The sequence below is a fragment of the Hemiscyllium ocellatum genome, chromosome 25 (genome assembly GCF_020745735.1).
Source record: "Hemiscyllium ocellatum isolate sHemOce1 chromosome 25, sHemOce1.pat.X.cur, whole genome shotgun sequence".
NCBI lineage: Eukaryota > Metazoa > Chordata > Chondrichthyes > Orectolobiformes > Hemiscylliidae > Hemiscyllium > Hemiscyllium ocellatum.
In genome coordinates, this window is record NC_083425.1 from 16,458,384 (window position 1) to 16,480,079 (window position 21,696).

Consider the following 21,696-nt stretch of genomic DNA (forward strand, 5'->3'; position numbering starts at 1 on the left):
GAAAAAGTCTCTGGCTATCCATTCATTCTTTGCCTCACAACTTCTTGTACATCTCGATCAAGTCACCTCTCATCCTTTTTTGCTCCAACAAGAAAAGCCCTAGCTCCCACTACCTTTCATCATAAAGCATGCCTTCCAGTCTAGGCAGCATCCTGGTAAATCTCCTCTGCACCCAGAAAGCTTCCACATCTTTCTTATAATGAGGTGACCAGAACGGAACATAACATTCCAAGTGTGGTCTAACCAGGGGTCTATAGAGCTGCAGCATAACTTCATAGCTCTTAAACTCAATCCCTCTTTTAATGAACACCAACAGCACCATATGCTTTCTGAATTACCCTATCAACTTGGGTGGCAACTTTGAGAGATCGATGGACATGGATCCCAAGATCCCTCTGTTCCTCCTGCCATTAACCCTGTATTCTGATTTCAAATTCAACCTTCCAAAATGAATCACTTCACACTTTTCCAGGTTGAACTCTACCTGCCACTTATCAGCCCAGCTCTGCATTCTGTCAATGTCCAATTGCAATGTACAACAGCCATCCACACTATCCACAAATTCACAACCTCTGTGTCACCAGTGAATTTATTAACGCACCCTTCCACTTCCTCATAATTTATGAAAATCACAAATAGCAGATGCCCCAGATCCTTGCAGATTACCACTGGTCATCAAGCTCCAGGTTGAATACTTTCTATCTACGACCACCCTCTCAGTTCTATGGACCAGCCAATTCTTTATCCAGAGAACCAAATTTCACAGTATCCCATGCCTCCTTACTTTCTGAGTAAGCCTACCATAGGAAACCTTATCAAATGCCTACCACATCGACTGTTCTACCTTCATCAATGTGTTTTATCACATCCTCAAAGAATTCAGTAAGGCTTGTAAGGCATGACCTGCCTCCTACAAAGCCATGCTGTCTATCTCTAATCAAGGTATACTTTTCCAAATAATCATAAATCCTGTCTCTCAGAATCCTCTCCAATAATTTGCCCAACACTGACGTAAGACTGACTGGTCTATCATTCCCAGAGTTATCCCTATTTCCTTTCTTGAACAAAGGAATAACATTTGCCACCCTCCAACCATCTGGTATTCCTCCAGTGGACAGTGAAGACAGAAAGATCATCACCAAAGGCGCAGCAATCTCTTCCCTTGATTCCTGTAATAACCTTAGATATATCTCATCTGGGCCAGGGGTCTTATTTATCTTCACATTTTTCAAAATTTCCAGCACATCCTCCTGCTTAACATCCACCTATTTGAGCGTATCTGCCTGTTTCACTCTGTCCTCACCAATGACAAGCTCCCTCTCGCTAGTAAATATGGAAGCAAAGTATTCATTCAGGACCTCCCCTACCTCCTCCAACTCCAGGCACAAGTTGCTTCCGCTATCCCTGATCAGTCCTCCCCCACTTTGGCCATCCTCTTTTTCCTCGTATAAGTGTAGAACACCGTGTGGTTTTCCTTAATCCTACCTGTTGAGGCTTTTTCATGCTCCCTTCTAGCTCTCCTAAGCTCATTCTTCAATTCCTTCCTGGCTACCTTGCAACCCTTTATAGCCCTGTCTTATCCTTGCTTCCTGAACCTTACATAAGCTTCCTTCTTCCTCTTGACTAGATGTTTCACATCTCTGTTATCCAAGGTTCCTTCACCTTCCCATCCCTTCCTTGCCTCAGTGGGACAAACCTATCCAGCACTCACAGCAAGTGCTTCCTAAACAATCTCCACATTTCTGCATTTCCCTGAGAACCTCTGTTCTCAATTTATGCTCAACAGTTCCTGCCTAATAGCATTGTAATTCCCCCTCCCCAAATTAAATACTTTCCCATACCGTCTGCTCCTATCCCTCCTCATGACTACAATAAAGGTTAAGGGGTTGTGATTACTATCACTGAAATGGTCTCCCACTGAGAGATCTGACACCTGACCTGGTTCATTGCCAAACACCAAATCCAATATGGCCTCCCCTCTAGTCAGCTTATCCACATATTGAGTTAAGAATCCTTCCTGGAAACACATAACAAAATCTGCTGCATCCAAACTATTTGCACTAAGGAGGTTCCAATCAATATTAGGGAAGCTGACGTCACCCATGATAACAGCCCTGTTACTTCTGCACTTTTCCAAAATCTGCCTCCCAATCTGCTCCTCTGTGTCTCTGTTGCTATTGGAGGTCTATTGAAAACTCCCAATATGGTGACTGCTCCTCCTTTCCTGTTACTGAATTCCACCCATACTGGCTCAGTAGATAACCCCCACCCCGGTGACCTTCCTTTCAGCAGTTATGATACTCCCCCCACTCCTCCCCACCGCTATTACCTCTGTCCCTATTGATACAAAGATATAAAGACAGGGGGAAGTGAGGCCATGTAAAAACTAGTGTGAGAGATTTAAAATCAAGGCATTGGCAGAATGGGAATCAATTTAACTGAGATAATCCAGTGTTAATGGTTTAAATTGGTTTTAGTGCCAATATTCTACAGAAATAACATTCTGTACATTCTTTGTACATGGACTGTTTGCGAGAATTAGAGAAACATGCAAAGCTGCACTAAATCCCTTGGAATGAATCTTACCATAAATCAGCAAAGTGTCAATTTTGGCATGCTTCATAGAGGCTTTTTCTCCACAGGTGCCAGTGAGTTATCTCATATTACCTTCTCTGTCCTGCGCCATGCCCTTGTGGCATTCCCATTCTTTATAATCTCCCACTTCCTGTAAGTGGAAGCACTCTCCACTACCACGATCACCTGGGATTGCTGTGGCCAGTGCCACCTTCGAAGCCCAGTCGTGCACTCAGCGAAGTGCTGGCAATCTGCAGTCACCCTGCACAGTTGCTGCTAATTGTCCTGGATATCTCGGAAGGAGGGAAATTGCAACCCTGCTTCACATTGAGGACTTGGAGGTACTGGTGAATGGCACATGCATGCAGTTACTATCCATGGTATATACTCTGAGATGTTGGTGCCCGGTTTCCAGGATGCAGGATTGGAGCATCAAATAATGTGTTGGAGTTGCTAAGTTACGGGGACCTTTTGCTCTCAAAGTTGAGATTGCCCAACATTTTCACCAATGAGAACATTGTTCAGTGGCTGTGTAGATTATGCCACTTGCTTCCATTGCCTAAAACAGCATTAAAGTAATGCCAACTGGTCTCTTAATTGAGGCCATAACCAAAAGTGCAATGCAATCATCAAAGGGTTAATAGACCATCTATATTCAGCAGGTTGGTTCTCTCTGGAAAAGTAACATCAATGCTATTAAAGTTCTGTCTGATCCCATCAGCACCATCATCCCATCCTTTCTACTTTTTTTAATGATTTCAAAAAGAACAACTTTTGAATGTGCCTCTCGTGCTAAAGAATGCTGAAAAACCCGTCTTTCCTCCAAAATATTTATGTATCTGTCATTTGCAAATGTCCAATGATTGAATGAATGCTGAAGCTTTGAATGGCTTAAGTGCATTCATAAGAATACAATTTTGCAAACAAAATATTTTAAATGTCATACTATTGTCTCATGCCCCCATCCTATCGTGAATAAAGCTGCTTCTCATTAGAGCAACAAAATCATTTCAGAGTCATGCTGCATAAAATATTTCTTGCACTCACATTTTGCACCTTTCAGTTTATTTTACTGGCTGAATGAAGACAATCAAAGTTTTGAATTCCATGTTATTGGGCTTCAAGCCCGATTTTTTTTCCTTTCTATTTTAAGTTTACATTCACACGATATTCTCTAGGGATAAATTGTTCAAATGCATTTCATGCAGTTGGAGTGGGATCTTCAGGTACATCGAGTTTCTGTTTTGAGACTGTTTATTTGGTGGACCCAGCAGAGGTGAGAATCTAGCTTAACTCTTGTAACTGGAGATGCTGTCAAGTGCTGATGGGATCAGATGGAGCTTTAATCGTGGTTTGGCTCCGCATAGAATTTCTCATTAAGATAAATGGTGTTGAACTGGGCAGGAATCTGCCTGAAGGAAATTAGAATGTGCACAATTTCACAAAACATTCCAATGGTGGTCCACTGTCATAAAGAAGTTCTTTTACAATGAGCTAAAAATTCCTGCATGCAAATGCAGACTGAACTTCATGACTCAGATCCCTATATGGCAACTGTAGCAAAGAGTCCACCATTATCTTCACAGGAATAAAAGTTAGAAATCTATCTAGAAAAATGCTAAAAGCAGCATCATTTTCCAAGGCAACTGCAAGAAGTCATTGATTTTTTTTTTCTCTCTGGCCCAACTGTAAGTGATCCAAATTTGGATTCAGCTTTAGCTTGTCCCGTTAAGAATGAATTGCAACATGCTGGCAAATTGGGATTAAAAATTGTCTCCTGCCAGTCCATGTCAGTATCAGCCACATCCTTCAATATCTTTCCTGTCATCACCATGCGTACAATAACAAAAAAGAAATATTTAACATTACATTGTTGCATAGTGCTAGTAGCGGGTTCTTGGCAGATAAGCAATGGAAATAGTGGTGACTGACTGGCTGCATACTTCTTCTCTGACAAACTGGACAATTGTTTGTTTTCAGTTGGCATCCTGTGCCTTTCAAGTTCCCATTACCTGGGGGAGTTTCTGCATGCATTTGCCTCATGATGTGGTGGCAGGAATGCAAAAAAACAATACATAGAAACTTCCCTTCCTTCTTCTCTGATGCAGTCCCTCAGGAGTGAAGGTGACCAGTTCCCACTCTGAGGTTGTGAGGTGGTTCTGATGCTCAATCTGCAGACGCTACTTCAAGCCAGCTATCACGTGCTTGCATCCTTGTATGGGTGTGTTGTCACAGGTTTGCAAGCTCCCTCCAACATCCCAACTTCGCACACTCCCAGTGAAGAATCTTGACGTGTTTGCTGCCTTCCTGAATACACCTTCTGCATTCTGATCGGTCACAAGCCAGGAACATCCATGAACTGGCAGCAACCTTTTAGAGATCTCTTCTACGTGTCCCTTGGACTGTTTTCTCCTCCTGGATGTATTTGGGCCTATCCAAGCTTAAAATAGAGCAGTTTATTTGGAGATTGTTGCCAGGCAGGCAAACGACGTATCTGCTCAACAAAGTTGGTTTTGACCCATTAGCTCCTGAAAGCTGGGTGGGTTGGTCTATGAGGAGACTCTGCTGATGGCATTTCACACCACTGGACTTGGAGGACCCTGCAAAAGCACAACAAGGGCACGTCCTGACTGCTTTCAGAAATTTGCTGTAATTTGTCCCAGCCTCTGAAGCACAGGGGAGCATGGGAATCAGTGCTGCCTGTTAAATCATGATATAGTTTTGTGTTTGAGATCCTGATTCTCAAATATTCTTGCCCTCAGTTGACTGAAGGCAAATCTTACACATTGTAAGGGAGAATTCATTGTCATCTCAAGTAAGATCCCAAAATATGAAAGATGCTTCACATTTTTCAGGAACTCGCCTGCACTTAGTGACACTTCAGGATCTAATAAAGTCACAGCATCATAGAGATGTACAGCATGGAAACAGACCCTTCAGTCTGACTCGTCCATGCCAACTAGATATCCTAACCTAATCTTGTTCCGTTTGCCAGTACTTGACCCATATCCCTCTAAACCTTCCTATTCATATGCCCATCCAGATCCCTTTTAAATGTTGTAATTGTACCAGCCTCCAACACTTCCTTGGCAGCTCACTCCATGCATGCACCACCCTCTGTGTGAAAAATTTGCCTCTTAGGTTTTTACATTTTTCTCCTCTCACCCTAAACCTATGCTCTCTAGTTCTGGAGTCCTCCGTTCCAGGGAAAAGACCTTGTCTATTTATTCTATCCATGCCCCCCATGATTTTATAAACCTCTATAAGGTCACCCCTCAGCTTCCGACACTCCTGGGAAAACAGCCCCAGCCAATTCAGCCTCTCCCTAAAGCCCAAATCCTCCAAGCCTGGCAACATCCATTTCCACACTGTAGGAAATCTAATCTAAATCTTTTCTGAACCTTTTCAAGTTTGACAACATCCTTACTATAGGCAGGAGAACAGGATTGCACGCAATATTCTAAAAGTGGCCTAATTAATATCCTGTACAGCTGCAATATGACCTCCAAACTCATGTGCTCAATACACTGACCAATAAAGGAAAGTATACCATACACCTTCTTCACTATCCTATTTACCTGCGACTCCACTTTCAACAAACTGTGAACCTGCACTCCAAGGTCTCTTTGTTCAGTAACACCCTCCAGGACCTTACCATTAAGTACATAAGTCCTGCCCTGATTTACTTTTTCCAAAATGCAGCATCTCATATTTATCTAAGTTAAACTCCATCTGCCACTCCTCAGTCCATTGGCCCATATGATCAAGATCCCATTGTACTCTGAGGTAACCTTCTTTGCGGTCCATTACACTTCCAATTTTGGTGTCATCTGCAAACTTACTAACTATACCTCCTATGTTCACATCCAAATCATTTATATAAATGATGAAAAATAGTGGACCCAGCACTGATCCTTATGGCACACCACTGCTTACAGGCATCCATTCTGAAAAGCAACCCTTCCTCGTAACCATCTGTCTTCTACCTTTTCATGTTGTTGTTACAAAGTTAAAGATTGATAGGTTTTGGGATTTTTGTTTTAGTTAGTGTCAAATGTAGGAATGAAAATGACCATGTGGCCTGCTTTGAATCCTCCTGATATCACGCTTGGTACATTGATGTTAAAGATCAAAGGATGAGGGAGCTGTACCTGGGAAGGAGCTCTGAGATGTTCATAGCTGTAAACAATAGTCTAAGCAATTGTTCCAACAATGGGTGCTCTGTTGGTGTTAATGTTGAAGGGAAGTGTTACAAATATCAGATTTTGCAGATGGTCATACTTTAAACAGTCTATTTAATTCCAAATTAGAATTATGTTGGATGTGTCAAGGATAACTAATAAACATTTCTACCTTGATCTGAAGTTGATGTGATTCATGTTGCCTTGGAGATGGATTTTGAGAAGGGTATCATCCACAGGAAGTCAATCTAGGACCAGGTTTTCCTAATGGCATCACCGAACCTCAGCGAAGGACAATTTTCAAGGATTAAAGAATGAAGCAAAGCAAAGGGATCAAGACAGTAAGTCTCTGGTTCATCATGCAGAAAGCAGATGGAAGCGTGTGCTTAGACTGTTGAAGCCAAGTTTGTGAGTATTTCAAGGAGGCTGGCAGATTCACCTTGACTTGGCTAGAGGCAAAAATCTTTAATTCGCCCTCATTGTGAAAGTTAATAGTTCTGTGGTATTTATTACTGAAACTACCTTTTGATTCAAAATTCATTTTTAATGGATTCTAAATTTCCCAGCTGGCATAAGGAGATTTTATTTCATACTATTATCGCAGGTCCCTGAATGTCCAATAACTCTGCTCCTTTTCCCTGATAATTCCTCAATTAAACTTACACACAATTTTTTTGGTCAAACATTAATATGATATTATCCATAAGACCATTGCCGCACACACGGCACAACTTTCACATTGGACAATTGTAGCAAATAAATTACGTTATATCCTTAGTGTGCTAAGTATATTTCCCCACAGCTTGTTTTAAGAATTAAATGGAGGAAGTAAATCCATTTATGCATCAAAGATGCTTTTTCAGGGGATTAGCATAATTTGCCTCAAAGGAAGGAGCTTATAAGTGAAGTCCAAATTGTGAGACAATTAATTTTGAAACACTTGCAAAATGTTCAACATGCTTGTGACGTAAATGTAAAATTGATGCTACAAAGACGTTTAAAATGTGAAGCAGACCTGAATGGTGTAAACACTGGAAATTGAGATCTTCTTATCGCAGCATCATTCAATTGTGCAATGATATAGCACAGAAGGAGGTCATTTGGCTTAACATGCCTTAATGGCAGATCATTCCTTTTAAAAGGAAAACATTGCAGTAACATAGTGCCTTTCATCTCCTCAGTCTGTCCCAAATAACTTTGTAGTCAGTTGATTGTATTTTGAAGGGTAATCACTGTTTCACACACAAAAGATCCCAGAAAGACTAAATGAGATGAAGGATTATGGAATTTATTTTGGTGAGGTTGAGTAATGGATGAATGTTGACCAGAAGTGGACCCTGTGTTATTTGAATAGTCTCATGAGAACAATTCATTCCATCTCCTGAGGCAGGTCAGACACTAGGAATTACATATGGTTACAAAACAGAGCTTCCATTATGATTCCAGCTGATGATAATATTGAATAAGTCAGATTCCAGAATTGAAATCTGGCTTGATAGGGCAAAACACTAATTACTTTTCAGTTTGGTTACCATTGTGGTTGGTCATGAAACATATTCTCAAGAGGCTGCCAATGTACTTTTAACAAAAGAACATAGTTTTATGACACAAAAGAAGAACAAAAAGACCATTTGAAAAGATCTCTTCATCGCCGGCAAAGAATAGATTCACTCTTTTATCCCAGTGATATCCTTTACAGAATTCAACCCCATATCACTCCAATCTTCATTTTAAAACTTGATTTTACTATTACCATTAAACACTAACTTTGAACATGTTGAGGCTGATCAATAGCACATCTGCTGTTATGGACCTTACGTGCTGAACTTAAGCTGTTTGTGACCTTTGGTCTCTCCATCAGTTTCTGGTTACATTTTAGCAATTATCTCACGAGGTAGCTTGACTGGTCATTTAGATTAAGTCATATGATTTTGAGAAATGCTGACAAAAATATGAGTTTCTAACTCGGCAAATAAAAATCTCATTTTCACAGGATGGAAAACCAAAAAGCTTATTTACTTCCAATTTAGAACTTAGCAAATAATACTGATAGATTATAAGTCTTCACCATATGTCTACCAATACAATGTAGCTCGACACTACATTCTAAGTGTTGGATTTTGACCTTAACTCCTGGTTTGCATCCTGAACTCTCAACCCACCATCTCAGAATGAAAACACTAGAAATTACATCTGACTATTATTTTTAAAAATAGTCTCCTTTACACCATAGAAAATTAATATGAATTACAACTCTTTTACAATTTGTATTGTTTCATCATTCAGATTTAAAACATATTTGTAAATACAGTTCTGCTATTAGAGGATTTGGCTTATAAGGAGAGGTTGGATCACACAGAGGATTAATTTGGTTTGATTTGATTTATTACTATCACATGTACCGGGATACAGTGAAAAGAGTTGTCTTACATGCTTTACAGGTAGATTGCACAATACAAGTGTATCAGGGTAACAGAACAGAGTGCAGGATATAGTTTTTCAGCTGCTGAGAAGGTGCAGAGAGGGTTTAACATTAACAGTAAAGAAATCCCTTCAAACATCTGATAACAGCAGGGAGAAAGCTTTTCTTGAATCTGTTTGTACATGTTTACAAGCCTTTATATCTTCTGTCTAATGGAAGAGGGAGAAAAAGAGTATAACTGGGCTGGGCGCTGTCTTTGATTATGTTGATTGCTTTCCCGATGCAATAGAAAGTGTAGACGAAGTCAACGAATGGGAGGCTGGTTTGCTTGTCGGATTGAGCTGTGATCATGACTGTACAGTCTTGGGAAGAGCAGTTGCCATACCACGCTCTGATGCATCTGGATAGGATGCTTTCGATGATGTATCCATAAAAAGTTGTAAGAGCCTTTACGGATATGCTGAATTTCCTTTGCCACCTGAGGAAGTAGAGACATTGTTGCGCTTTCTTGACCGTAGTGTCAAGTGGATGGACCAGGACAGATTGTTGGTGATCATCACTCCCAGAAACTTGATGCTCTCAACCATCTCCACCTCAGCTCCATTAATGCAGACAGGGGCATAGCCTCCACTCTGCTTCCTGATGTCAATGACCAGCTCTTTCATTCTACTGACATTGATGGAAAGATTGTTGCCTTTACCCCATGCTGCTCAACACTCAATCGTTTCCTTATACTCCGTCTTGTCATTGTTTGAGATCTGGCCTACAATGGTGGTGTCTTCAGTAAACTTGTAAATGGGGTTGGGACAGAATTTGGCCACACAGTCATGAGGTATAAGGAGTACAGTAGGGGGCTGAGGACTGTGGAATCATGTTCAAATAACGACTGGAATCGGTGATTGGCAAAAATAACCAGCAGCACAGCACAAGATCAAGGTGACATTAGAATCCTGAAATAAAGTTCTTTCAAGAGCCCCCTTATACACAGTTCTTATATATATTAAAATTCCATTACTATGATGGTACATTTTTTTTATCTGTAGTACATAAAGGTTTGAAGGGCTTCTGTTCTGGGAGACATGAGATGGGTTAAAATTTGCTAAGTGCAAGCTGCTACTTCTGATGGAATGAGTGTCTGTCTGGTCTGCTTACATAATTAAGAGGTGTTACTCCTTTTGTTTTTTTTACTTAGTAAATATTAGTAAAAATACTAGGCCTATATGCCCTAAATAAGTTAGAAATTATACCTGTACCTAATTTAAAAAAGGACATTAAAATGATTACTGCAGCAGATTGTGAGATTTATTTACTATTTGCTGATGTGAATTTCATCCTTTCATGCAATTTCATGGAAGTGCTATTTTGTCAGTTAGTTTCTTAAAGGGATAACGGCCCAGTTAAAAAAGTATTTAACAGATACTTACTAACTGGGGAATCTATTCAGGTCCACAAAGTGGTTGGTAAGTGCTGATTAACATTATAATGTTTTGTGGAGACTTGATGGGGATGGTATTGTCTGCTACACTTATTCAGAGGTATATACTGCTTGTAGTAAGTGCTGATAAAGTGTGAAAATGCAGTAATGGGCTTGAAAGGATTGTTTTGATTAGAAAGGGTTTTTTTAGATTTGGTAGTAAAATTGCTATAAAACTGCAGCTTTATGAATGAATGAAACTGTGTTACAGTAGGGAATTATGAATGAATGAAACAGGAACACTGTTTGTTTGTGGGTGGGTTAGTAAAGAACTGCTGCAAATGTGTTGCTGGTCAAAGCACAGCAGGCCAGGCAGCATCTCAGGAATAGAGAATTCGACGTTTCGAGTTAGTAAAGAAGTTATAAATGAATGAAACAGGAATGTAGGGTTTGCTTGTGAGTGGGTTAGTAAAGGAGTTATGAATGAATGAACGGGAACCCGCTATTAATCGGGGAAAGTGAGCAGAAGCTGGAGATCAGAGTTGAAGAATGTGGTGCTGAAAAAGCATAGCAGGTCTGGCAGCATCCGAGGAGCAGGAGAGTCGACATTTCAAACATAAGCTCTTTATCATGAAGCTTATGCTTTATCCTGATGAAAAAACATCAATTCTCCTGTTCCTCATATGCTGCCTGACCAGCTGTGCTTTTCCAGCACCACACTCTTCAACCCGGTATTAATGGACCTAGTGAGCTGGTGAGTGAGTTAATAAAGAAACCTAAAACACAATATCGCACAGTATGCAGCCTTGCAGGGCATTAGTGTTGAGGATTAAAGTGGAGGAAGTGCTGTTGAGGTACCTGAAAATGTGGTAGGGACAAGTACAATTACAACATTTAAAAGACATTTGGACAGGGATATGAATAGGAAAGGTTTAGAGGGACATGGGTCAAATGCAGACAAGTGGGATTGTTCAGTTTAGGATACCTGTTTAAAATCACACAACACCAGGCTATAGTCCAACAGGTTTAATTGGAAGCACTAACTTTCGGAGGGATGCTCCTTCATCAGACAACCACCTGATGAAGGAGCAGCGCTCCGAAAGCTAGTGCTTCCAATTAAACCTGTTGGACTATAGCCTGGTGTTGTGTGATTTTAAACTTTGTACACACCAGTCACCAGCATCTCCAAATTAGGAAATGTGGTTAGCATGGATGAATTAGACCAAAGGCTTTGTTTCTATGGTTTATGACTTTATACAACATTTGCCAATATTGCTATTCTCCCATATCCTGTGAAAGGAGTTTTGTGACATTGGTCACTGTGGAATTCTGTCAAAATCAATGTTTGTAATGTGTTAAACTGACATTTATTATCTTGTTCCTCTAGGCTTATATGATTACAGCAAGAGACATTTACCTCCTTGGACAAGTTAATTGAAGAATCAAGCTCCTTGAAGATAACTTTCAAGCAGTTCTGAGCAAATCAGAACATCAACAATAACAGAAGGGTTGAAAATGAATTTCATCAATTTAAATTATCAAACTGTGAGTTCTGAAGATGATCAGAGGAAGTTTCTAAAAAATGGTTGCTACATACAAGTCAACAAAAGGCGATACAGAAAACGGTTTCTCCGCAAAGATGGGAACTGCAACATCCATTTTAAACGTGCATTTGGAGAATGGGAAAGTTACTTTTCCGACATTTTCACAACACTCATAGATCTCAAATGGAGACAAATGTTTCTGATCTTCTCCTTGTCCTATATATTGTCATGGCTCTTTTTCGGTTTTGTTTATTGGATCACAGCGGTTGCCCATGGCGATTTGCAGATTGAAGAAGAAAATCATGTGCCCTGTGTTGTGGAAGTTCACAGCTTCACTGCTGCTTTCCTGTTCTCTATTGAAACGCAAACAACTATTGGCTATGGATCTCGCTGTGTGACAGAAGAGTGCCCTTTTGCTGTTTCCATGGTGACTTTCCAATCAGTGATAAGTTGTTTAATTAACACCTTTATCATTGGTGTTGTGGTAGCCAAAATGTCTAAAGCCAGAAAGAGAGCTCAAACAATTAGGTTTAGTAATAATGCAGTGATAGCATTAAGAAATGGGAAACTATGCATGATGTGGCGTATTGGAGATTTCCGTGAGAGTCATATCATTGAGGGTACTGTTAGAGCTCAATTACTCCAATTTAAGGAATACGACGACAATAAGCTGTCCATGGAATACCAGGACTTGCATATAATCACGGGCAATATCATTCTCATTAGTCCTGTCACTATTGTACATGAAATCAATGAAAACAGTCCACTCTATGAGCTTAGTAAGAAAGACTTAGCTGAAGGTGACTTTGAAATCATAGTTACATTTGTGTATTCTGAGGACTCAACAGGTAATACTCATCAGTCTCGAAGTTCATACACTCCTCTGGAAATCTTATGGGGTCACCGCTTTAATGAAGTTCTCAAAGACAAGCCAAGTTACTATAAAGTTAACTATTCCCAGTTTCACAAAACTCAAGAAGTGACAACACCAGAATGTAGTGCCAAGGAGTTGTATTCCACACCAGAACATAGCATCAATGTCCTCACGGTAGCTGGATTGGACAGTGAAGATGGAAAGTGTGAGAGCACAGTCATTCCAAATAACAATGGAGAGAATGGTGAAGAACAATATGCGTACCCAAAGCCAGAATTTACATTCAGAAACCTCTCTATGGAGTCAGAACTATGATTCTTGCCTTACTATTGCTAGTGTCCTTTCTGAACACTGCACTGGGGTTCTTAACAGCAGGAAAATGGGGAAATAGTTATTAGGAATAGGGTGAATTGAAAAAAATTGGCTACTGGCACTTTTGTAATTCTGATTTAAAGACATTCAGAAATGTGGATCAATGGATAAAGTCAGCAGCAGATTGAATGATTTCTAAACTCCTTTGTCATCTTCTATGTTAGTTTTAATGATGAATTCTTCCAAATCAAACTATAACACTTCAACTTCAACACTTTGACTAGCTCCTTGGATACTGCCTGACCTGCTGTGCTTTTCCAGCAACACATTTTCAGCTCTGATCTCCAGCATCTGCAGTCCTCACTTTCTCCTATAACACTTCATCATCCTCTTAATTTTTCTTGCACAAAAGGCGAGAATGCAAGTGATCAAAACATTAACAGATAGTTACTGTGAAAACTATGAACTTCAAATGTTTATTGCTGTCATTGTGGGCAATTCTCTCTCCACCTGGCACTTAGGTGGGTACACCTCACTGAACAGCAGCATAAAGGAAACCTGACTAGCATTACTCAAAGTAATCAATCACTTTAGGTTAATGATGGATTGAATTGTACTGGCTCTTGTGAGTTTAGAAGTGTTTTGTGGCTTCCAGAGTGTTTAAAGTTCCTGAAGACTACACCTAGTATGACATGTGTTGAAGACCTTTGGCTTGACTTCAAAGATTCTCCACAAACCATTTGCTTCTCAGAAGAATAAACAGGTATGACGCAGAGCAGGACAAATTGTTGGAGGAGCATTTGGGTGAAAGGCTCTCAGCAGGGGGCAATATCCAGCTGCGGTATCCAAGGGGCAATTCTCCCATCTGAACCTCAGTGAGGAACAGTGTGTCCCAATTCTCTGCTTCACTAAGGAAGTCCTTTCTAAAATCTACAGCCTCAACTACAAGCTCATAGGCAAGCAACGATGTCACTTTGAAAGCGACTACTGCTATGAATTTCTATACATTTGACTCCTTTGTGGCTGGAGCCATAGGTATATTCAATCGTGGAATCCCTACAGGGTGGAAACAGGCCCTTTGGTCCAACAAGTCCACACCGACCCACCGAATAGTAACCCAGCCAGATCCATTCCCCTATGTTCCTATACTTATCCTAACTAATGCACCTAACCTACGCATCTCAGAACACTATGGGCATTTTGGCATGGCCAGTTCGCCTAACCTGCACATCTTTGGATTGCAGGAGGAAACTGGTGCATCCAGAGGAAACCCACAGAGACATGGGGAGAATGTGCAAACTCCACACAGACAGTCACCCAGGTTTGGAATTGAACCTGGGTCCCTAGTGCTGTGAGGCAGCAGTGCTAACCACTGGGCAACCATGATGCCCCTAAATTTTGTTGGATAATAAAGGGATAGCATAAGAAATGGAACAATACAAAGACATATTGAAGCCCACATTTAAATCTTGCTGTATTTACTGTGATACTGGGAAAAGCACATTGAAACCAACAAATCACAATGTTAGCAAATTAGGATGAATGAATTTCAGGCTGAGAGATGTAGTTGCTGAGAATGCAAGTATCTCATCTACTGTCCTTGCTTGGCTTTCAATATACTAAATATGGCTGTATATGTTCATTCAGGGTGGGTCCTTCCCCCATCAATGCACGCACATTCATCATTCAATTTGAAGAGATGTTCTATTTTAAGTCAGAGTGCAGTGCAAAACTTTACCCGAAACGCAAGAACCAAGAAGAACTTTTCCTTACAACAGAAGTCCTAACATCAAATTTCTACAACTAAATCTACAATTAAGTCCTTAGTGTGCGATCTGAGACAGCTGAGGTGACATAATGAAGAGCACTAAATCATCCTCCAGACGGTCAATGCGGTGGTGAACATAGATATACATGCAAAACTGTGACTAATTTGCCAATCTCACTCATGATGTTGGAACATGAGGTTGAAAACTCTACAGCGATATCTTGAGAAGTGCAGTACCTAATTTGGAGCCAAATCTGTTGCAGAATAGACAAAACTTTATCGACATTGAATTATGCTCTCCCTGACCTGGCAATGTTGATGCTGACACAAGCTAATTGAAAAGTGGAAGAGAACTTCTTTCCCAGTTGCAAATTAAACAGCGTAAATTATATTTCAAATTTGCTTTAAATCTAATAGAGATGACTAATATCTTCTTGCATATATTAATAGAATGTACAGTAAGAACAGATGATTTTGCAAAATTTTTCCATTTCATAACATGATGGCTAATAAATAATGAAGGCACTGATGACATTTTTGTGTTTTCCAGTGATAGATTACTTTGAATATTTTCCACACAATTAACAAGTTATAAGCAAGATGTAAGCATATTTGGCAAGAGTTAGCTGGTGGTGTTCTTGCTACAGTAGTTAAAAATGGACTATCACTATTCAACTTTCACAATCTGATTTTAATACCCAAGACGTTTCATGAACCAAGATGGTGTTAAGATAAAGCACAAATAATTATGTAAAATAGTTGCCATGATCACCTGACTACAGATTGAGGCAAGACTAGGAAAGCGATGTGGAATCAATGAGATCATCTGAACTGAAATGATTATTTTTATGTAAAATTGGCACTGGATCTATATCTTGTGCTATAATTCACTTTTGAATGATAATTTCACATCTTGGGAGATGAAAAGCTTACTTGCCAGTTAGTCAGCTTTGGAAGACAATAGAGCTGACCTCTGGAAATGACATTAAACTATGTTTGAGCAGCTCAGGAAAGAGAAGCAAAATGAACCTTGGAACAACAAGAAATGGAAATCTCCGTTTCTCTCAGCATCTCTGAAGATAAAGTCATGTGAAAAAGCATATTAGGAAAATAACCTTTCACCATGAACACCATGAAGATATCTTCAGAGTTTGCCATTGATGAGGATACAAATCAACATTTAAACAACTGGGGTGTCAGATTAAAAATCTAATACTCTAGGACTCAAAGGACTCACAAACTGTGTAGCCGTTATTCTTCTCATCTTTTTAAAAAATGGATTGGCTGTTTATGTGTCTGTTTGATGTCACATTTTCTTCTCTCAGGAAGAGTAGATAATGCAACTCTTAATTCTTCCACTCAAAGAATACTTGTAATTGCCTCCAACTAGTTCACCACATTTTTAAATGGTATGTAACATAGTGAAATATTAAATATAAATTAAAAAAAATAGCTGACCAAGAAGGGATTAAAAAGAGGGGAGCCAAATCATCCTTCCTCACCTGGTCATAACAGTGAGCCAAAAGAATCAGTGGTGGAACCTCCATTTCCTCTATAGTTAACATGATATGAAGGTACTCAGGTAGGTAGGAAAGTAAGTTGTAAAGAGAAAGTTACAAAGTGATATTGACAGGTTCAATGAGTGGACAATAATTTGGTAAATGGATTGGGACATGGGAAAATATCAAATTTTCCATTTTGACAGAAAGAATAAAATAGAAGCATATTATTCAAATTGTGAGAGATTGGAGAGCTCTTAGATGCAGTAGGATCTGGGTGTCCTTGTGCATGTATCACAATAATTAATAAGCAGGTATTGCATGTAATTAGGAAAGCAATATAATTTTTTTGTCTGTTACAAGGGAAATTGAATACAAAAGTAGGGAGGTTATACTTGAGATATATCAGCACCGATAAGATCACATTTGGAGAACCCTACATACAGCATTGGTTTCCTTATTTGAGGAAGGATGCAAATACATTAGAAGCAATTCAGAAAAACATAACTATCTAATGCTTGGGATGGATATGTTGTCTTATGAAGAAAGGTTGGACAGTCTAGACCTGTATCTACTGGAGTTTAGAAGAATACAAAATAACTTGTTTGAAATACCAAAGATCCTGATGGATTTTGACAAGATGGACTTGAAAAGAATGTTTCATCTGTGGGACAATCTGCAACTGGGGAGTCACTGTTTTAAACTGAGGGGGCACCCTTTAAAACAGAGATGAGGAAAACTTTTTTCTCACAAAGGGTCCTAAGTCTTTGAATCAGAGATAGATCAATTCTGGACAAGCAAGGAGGTAAAATCTTATTGAGGTTGGGCAGGAATGTACAGTAATGTACAGTGGTCTTATTTAACAGCAGAACAGGGACCAATTTGCGACCCTGGCTCCTAATGTGAGTTTTCATGTGGAACTATACTTTTAAAAAATGATTCAGAGTTTGAATAAGAACACTACTGAGTTCTTAGTGTCGAGTTTGAAAGTGTTAAGCAAAGGCTCCTGTTTTCAGCAGACATTTAGTGATGTCAATCAGACATTTCCAATCCAACTAAATCTTCATTGAGCCTAATTTTCGTTCCTCACATTGGTCCCTATTCGCAAGGCTTTTTTCTTTTTTTTAACCAATTTGCTAAAACGCTGTTTTTTTTTCCCATGATTGTTCTGAAGTTTTCCATGAAAATGTTCTGCAAGCAGTCTCTCTCAAAATAAAATGTTGGAAAATTAGATTTTATCTTTAGCTTCACTAATGCGGCTTCAGTCAATTAATGTACTCATTCCTGGTATAGGCAAATTCAGATTGGAAACAACTTTTTGAAAAGATATCATCCTGACCTGTTATGCAGAATGTAATTTATATCTCTCCACAACATGATGCCAAAGCTATGTGCAAAACATCTGTTCAACATTTTCTGTGAACTTGCTAAGCAACTAATATTCAAGTATAGATTTTTTGATCGTTGAAATAAGAATGATGCTAAAACAAATTCCACAAATGTTAGTCATTGCATTTTTTCCCCCAAATTGTAAATGATTTCTTATTCAAGATGCTTTGAATAATACAGATCTTGTCCCTTCTTCTGTAAATTAGTACAGTTGTTGAAATCTGTCATGTTCAAGGTGAGGGATAAATTTTGAAACTGTATGAATTCAAACATCATCAGAATGACAATGCTGAGGGTGCTGTTTATGGCCAGTTAATGAGTGATCTCCAAACACAAGCTGCGTGTCTCAATATCACTATCTTCAAAAAGGCAGCCCAACAAGAATTACACAAGTTATTTAAAATGGAGCAAAGTCTGTGAAGGTGGGCAGAAAAACTAACCACAGGAAATGCTCAAATGTCTGCTGGTATTGACAAAGACGAAAGAACTATCAAACAAACAATTACTTTATCAAAATCAAATCGAAAAAATTAAACAACTCCAACAGTTTTGTGTCTTCAGTGGCAGTGGATTTTGTCCTGGAGATAGATATGATTCATACCAATACTCATAGAGTCATACAGATGACAGCATGGAAACAGACCCTTCGGTCCAACCAGTCCATGCTGACCAGGTATCCCAACCCAATCTAGGCCCATCTGCCAGCACCCGGCCCATATCCCTCCAAACCTTTCCTATTCATATATCCATCCAGTTGCCTCTTAAATGTTGCAATTGTACCAGCCTCCACCACTTCCTCTGGCTGCTCATTCCATACACTTACCACCCTCAGTGTGAAAAAGTTGCCCCTTAGGTCTCTTTTATATCTTTCCCCTCTCACCCTAAACCTATGCCCTTTAGTTCTGGACTCCCCGACTCCAGGGAAAAGACTTTGTCTATTTATCCTATCCATGCCCCTCATAATTTTGTAAATCTCTATAAGGTCACCCCTCAGCATCTGTTGCTCCAGGGAAAACAACCCCAGCCTGTTCAGTCTCTCCCTGCAGCTCAAATCCTCCAACCCGAGTAACATTACGCAACGTGATTCTGGTGTGACTGAGATAGGGGCAATGTTTCTTTCCAGTAAACCTTGAAAGCCCATCTAAGCGGATGTGAGGAATTGAAGGAAGTGCAGTAAAAGTGTAGGACCTCATAGGTGGCCTCGATAATGAAGGAGAGGAAAGCAAACACACATTGAAGAACCTGGTGTCAATCTGAGTTTGTGCTGGATTTCTCATGAGACTGATGAAAGACTATCAAGAAGTCTACTGCCAGATAGGAACTTTACTATCCATTGCAGAGCTTAAGATAATCTGAGAAATTTAGTTGAGAAAAAAAATGACATACATTTTAAAAGGTGATGGCAGGTGGTTAAAAAAAAGCCAATCCTGTTTGTGTAAGCATGAGTTGTTTGATTTTCTGAAAGAAAACCTGTATCACTTCTAATTGCGATAAGCTCCGAAGGGCAGAGGACTTGGAGTTGTAAGGATGTCATAAATGGTACCATAGGTTGAAAAGACTGATAAAAGCTAGTAAAGTACTTAATATCATCTGAAGAGGTGCAGAACACACAAAAAAGGCAACAATGAACATTTATAACACTTGAAGTAGACTTCACTTTGAAGTAGTGTGTTTGAGTAACATGTTTCCAAAATTCTTGTTTGTGTCTTAATATTTTCCCTGACCTGGTCTCACCGAACAGGAGAACTTTCTACAGCTTTTTGGCCCTGTATGTATTTTCCATTCCTCTCACTCTGTTTTAATCCCTGCAGGAGAAAGTGAGGACTGCAGATGCTGGAGATCAGAGCTGAAAATGCGCAGCAGGTCAGGCAGCATCCAAGGAGCAGGAGAATGGACGTTTCGGGCATAAAGAAGGGCTCATGCCCGAAACATCGATTCTCCTCCTCCTTGGATGCTTAATCCCTGCACCTTACTATACCAATGGCAATCACTGAAAGTCCAACCTTAAGCACAAATGCCTTCTCAGAAGCCTCTCATTTCTAAAGCCAGAAAAATATTAATCTTAAACCCTGCTTCGACATCTGCATTTTACTCCTGTTCAATGCTTACCTTTGCTGTCAGCTCTGTATGAATTTAAAAAAACCCTGTTTCCTCATCGGGGGTGCGATAGAATTATAAAATATTGCCTTTTGAAGTAAATGAACAGATATCTTTTTTGTGAAGTTGGGAGCTATGTAGGTTTGTCACAGAGAAGTAGTAAGTGAGGCAATACAATTGGTCTCAGAGACTCACGCGAAGGAGCAGAAAAACTAGTCTGGGATTCCCAAGCCTAATCGCTGTCCGGTGAACTTTGGGAGGGCAGTGCACGTAACACAAGGATTGGATTGGGTTTGGATATGACCTTCCAATGGTCAAATAAAATCAAGCATGTAAACGGCATGTAGTGGGCGGCACGGTGGCAAAGTGGGCGGCACGGTGGCACAGTGGTTAGCACTGCTGCCTCACAGCGCCTGAGACCCGGGTTCAATTCCCGACTCAGGTGACAGACTGTGTGGAGTTTGCATGTTCTCCCCGTGTCTGCGTGGGTTTCCTCCGGGTGCTCCGGTTTCCATGCTAAATTGCCCGTAGTGTTAGGTAAGGGGGAAATGTAGGGGTAGGGGTATGGGTAGGTTGCGCTTCGGCGGGTCGGTGTGGATTTGTTGGGCTGAAGGGCCTGTTTCCACACTGTAAGTAATCTAATCTAATCTAATCTAAACTTACTGCCCAAGATGCCAGAGGATCACTAAGGGGAGTCAGATATTTTATTTGAAGGAAAATATTATAAATTGGTCTGATGTGCGAAATGCTCAAGAGTTAAATGGATATAACACTACATGTCACAATGTTTCTGGACTTTGAAAGAACTTAAAATCAATTTCAGACAGAGTTGTATTATGAATAAATATTTAAAGGAAAGGGAAAATATTTGTCAAGAGTTCTTGTTTCGTTCTTCTTCTTGTAGATTATAAAAATACCGAAATATCAGCAAACATTAGGATTTAAAGTCGAACACAAATCCTCTGGATGTATACCAAGAATATTTGGCACAGAATATAAATACTCAAGTTGCTTGCCTGAGATATTTGCAGAGATTCTTGAATCAAGTCGCAGGTGATCAGTGCAGACACAATATGAAAAAATTGCTGGAATTTGTTTTGACAGTTTACCAGCACCATTAATTTTTTTTCTGTTTGACCCCTTGAAACAATGCTTATTTTCATCAGGGCCAGTTTGGCTGCTTTTCAGGCAGTTACAGCAGGCTTGAGACAAGAAATGACTGAGATGTACCTGCCCTCTAAAGAAACAACACGACAGTCTACTAAAGACCTGTTATCAGCAGTTACAATCAAATGGAACAATCACTGACAAGGAAGAGACAGCCCCCTCTCACAATGGAAATCTAAAGCACCACATATCCAATTGACAGCCTTGCCCAGCAGCAGACATTTTCCTACTCAACCTGCTCAGAGACGTCATACATCCTTTGCTATAGATGGGACTAAAACCCAAGCCTCCAGGTTCAAAGGTAGGGACACTACAAGTGCACCACAATAGCACCCTTCCTTGGCAGCATACTTTCTAAGCAACCTATTCAGAGGCATTATAACACACTTCTGGAGCAGGTGGGACTTGAATGTGGGTCTTCTAGCTCAGAGATGGGGGCATTTAGCACTGCACCA

At 39.9% G+C, this 21,696-nt stretch overlaps 1 protein-coding gene across 1 annotated transcript; it reads left to right on the forward strand.

Moving 5' to 3' along the window:
• The first annotated feature begins 12,106 nt into the window (after positions 1-12,106).
• Positions 12,107-21,382, forward strand: LOC132827955 (inward rectifier potassium channel 16-like). Its single transcript, XM_060844805.1, has 3 exons — positions 12,107-13,143; positions 17,078-17,137; positions 21,241-21,382. Exons 1-3 carry the CDS (start codon positions 12,107-12,109, stop codon positions 21,380-21,382), a joined length of 1,239 nt encoding a protein of 412 aa, XP_060700788.1.
• The last annotated feature ends 314 nt before the right edge of the window (positions 21,383-21,696 follow it).

Bases quoted from the DNA above. Each gene is read 5' to 3' on its own strand.
- LOC132827955 (XM_060844805.1), top strand. From the start codon at position 12,107: ATGAATTTCATCAATTTAAATTATCAAACTGTGAGTTCTGAAGATGAT. The intron at 13,144-17,077 runs GTTGTATTCCAC...ATACATTAGAAG, and splicing joins CCAGAATGTAGTGCCAAGGA to CAATTCAGAAAAACATAACT. The intron at 17,138-21,240 runs GTTGGACAGTCT...TATTTTCATCAG, and splicing joins ATGTTGTCTTATGAAGAAAG to GGCCAGTTTGGCTGCTTTTC.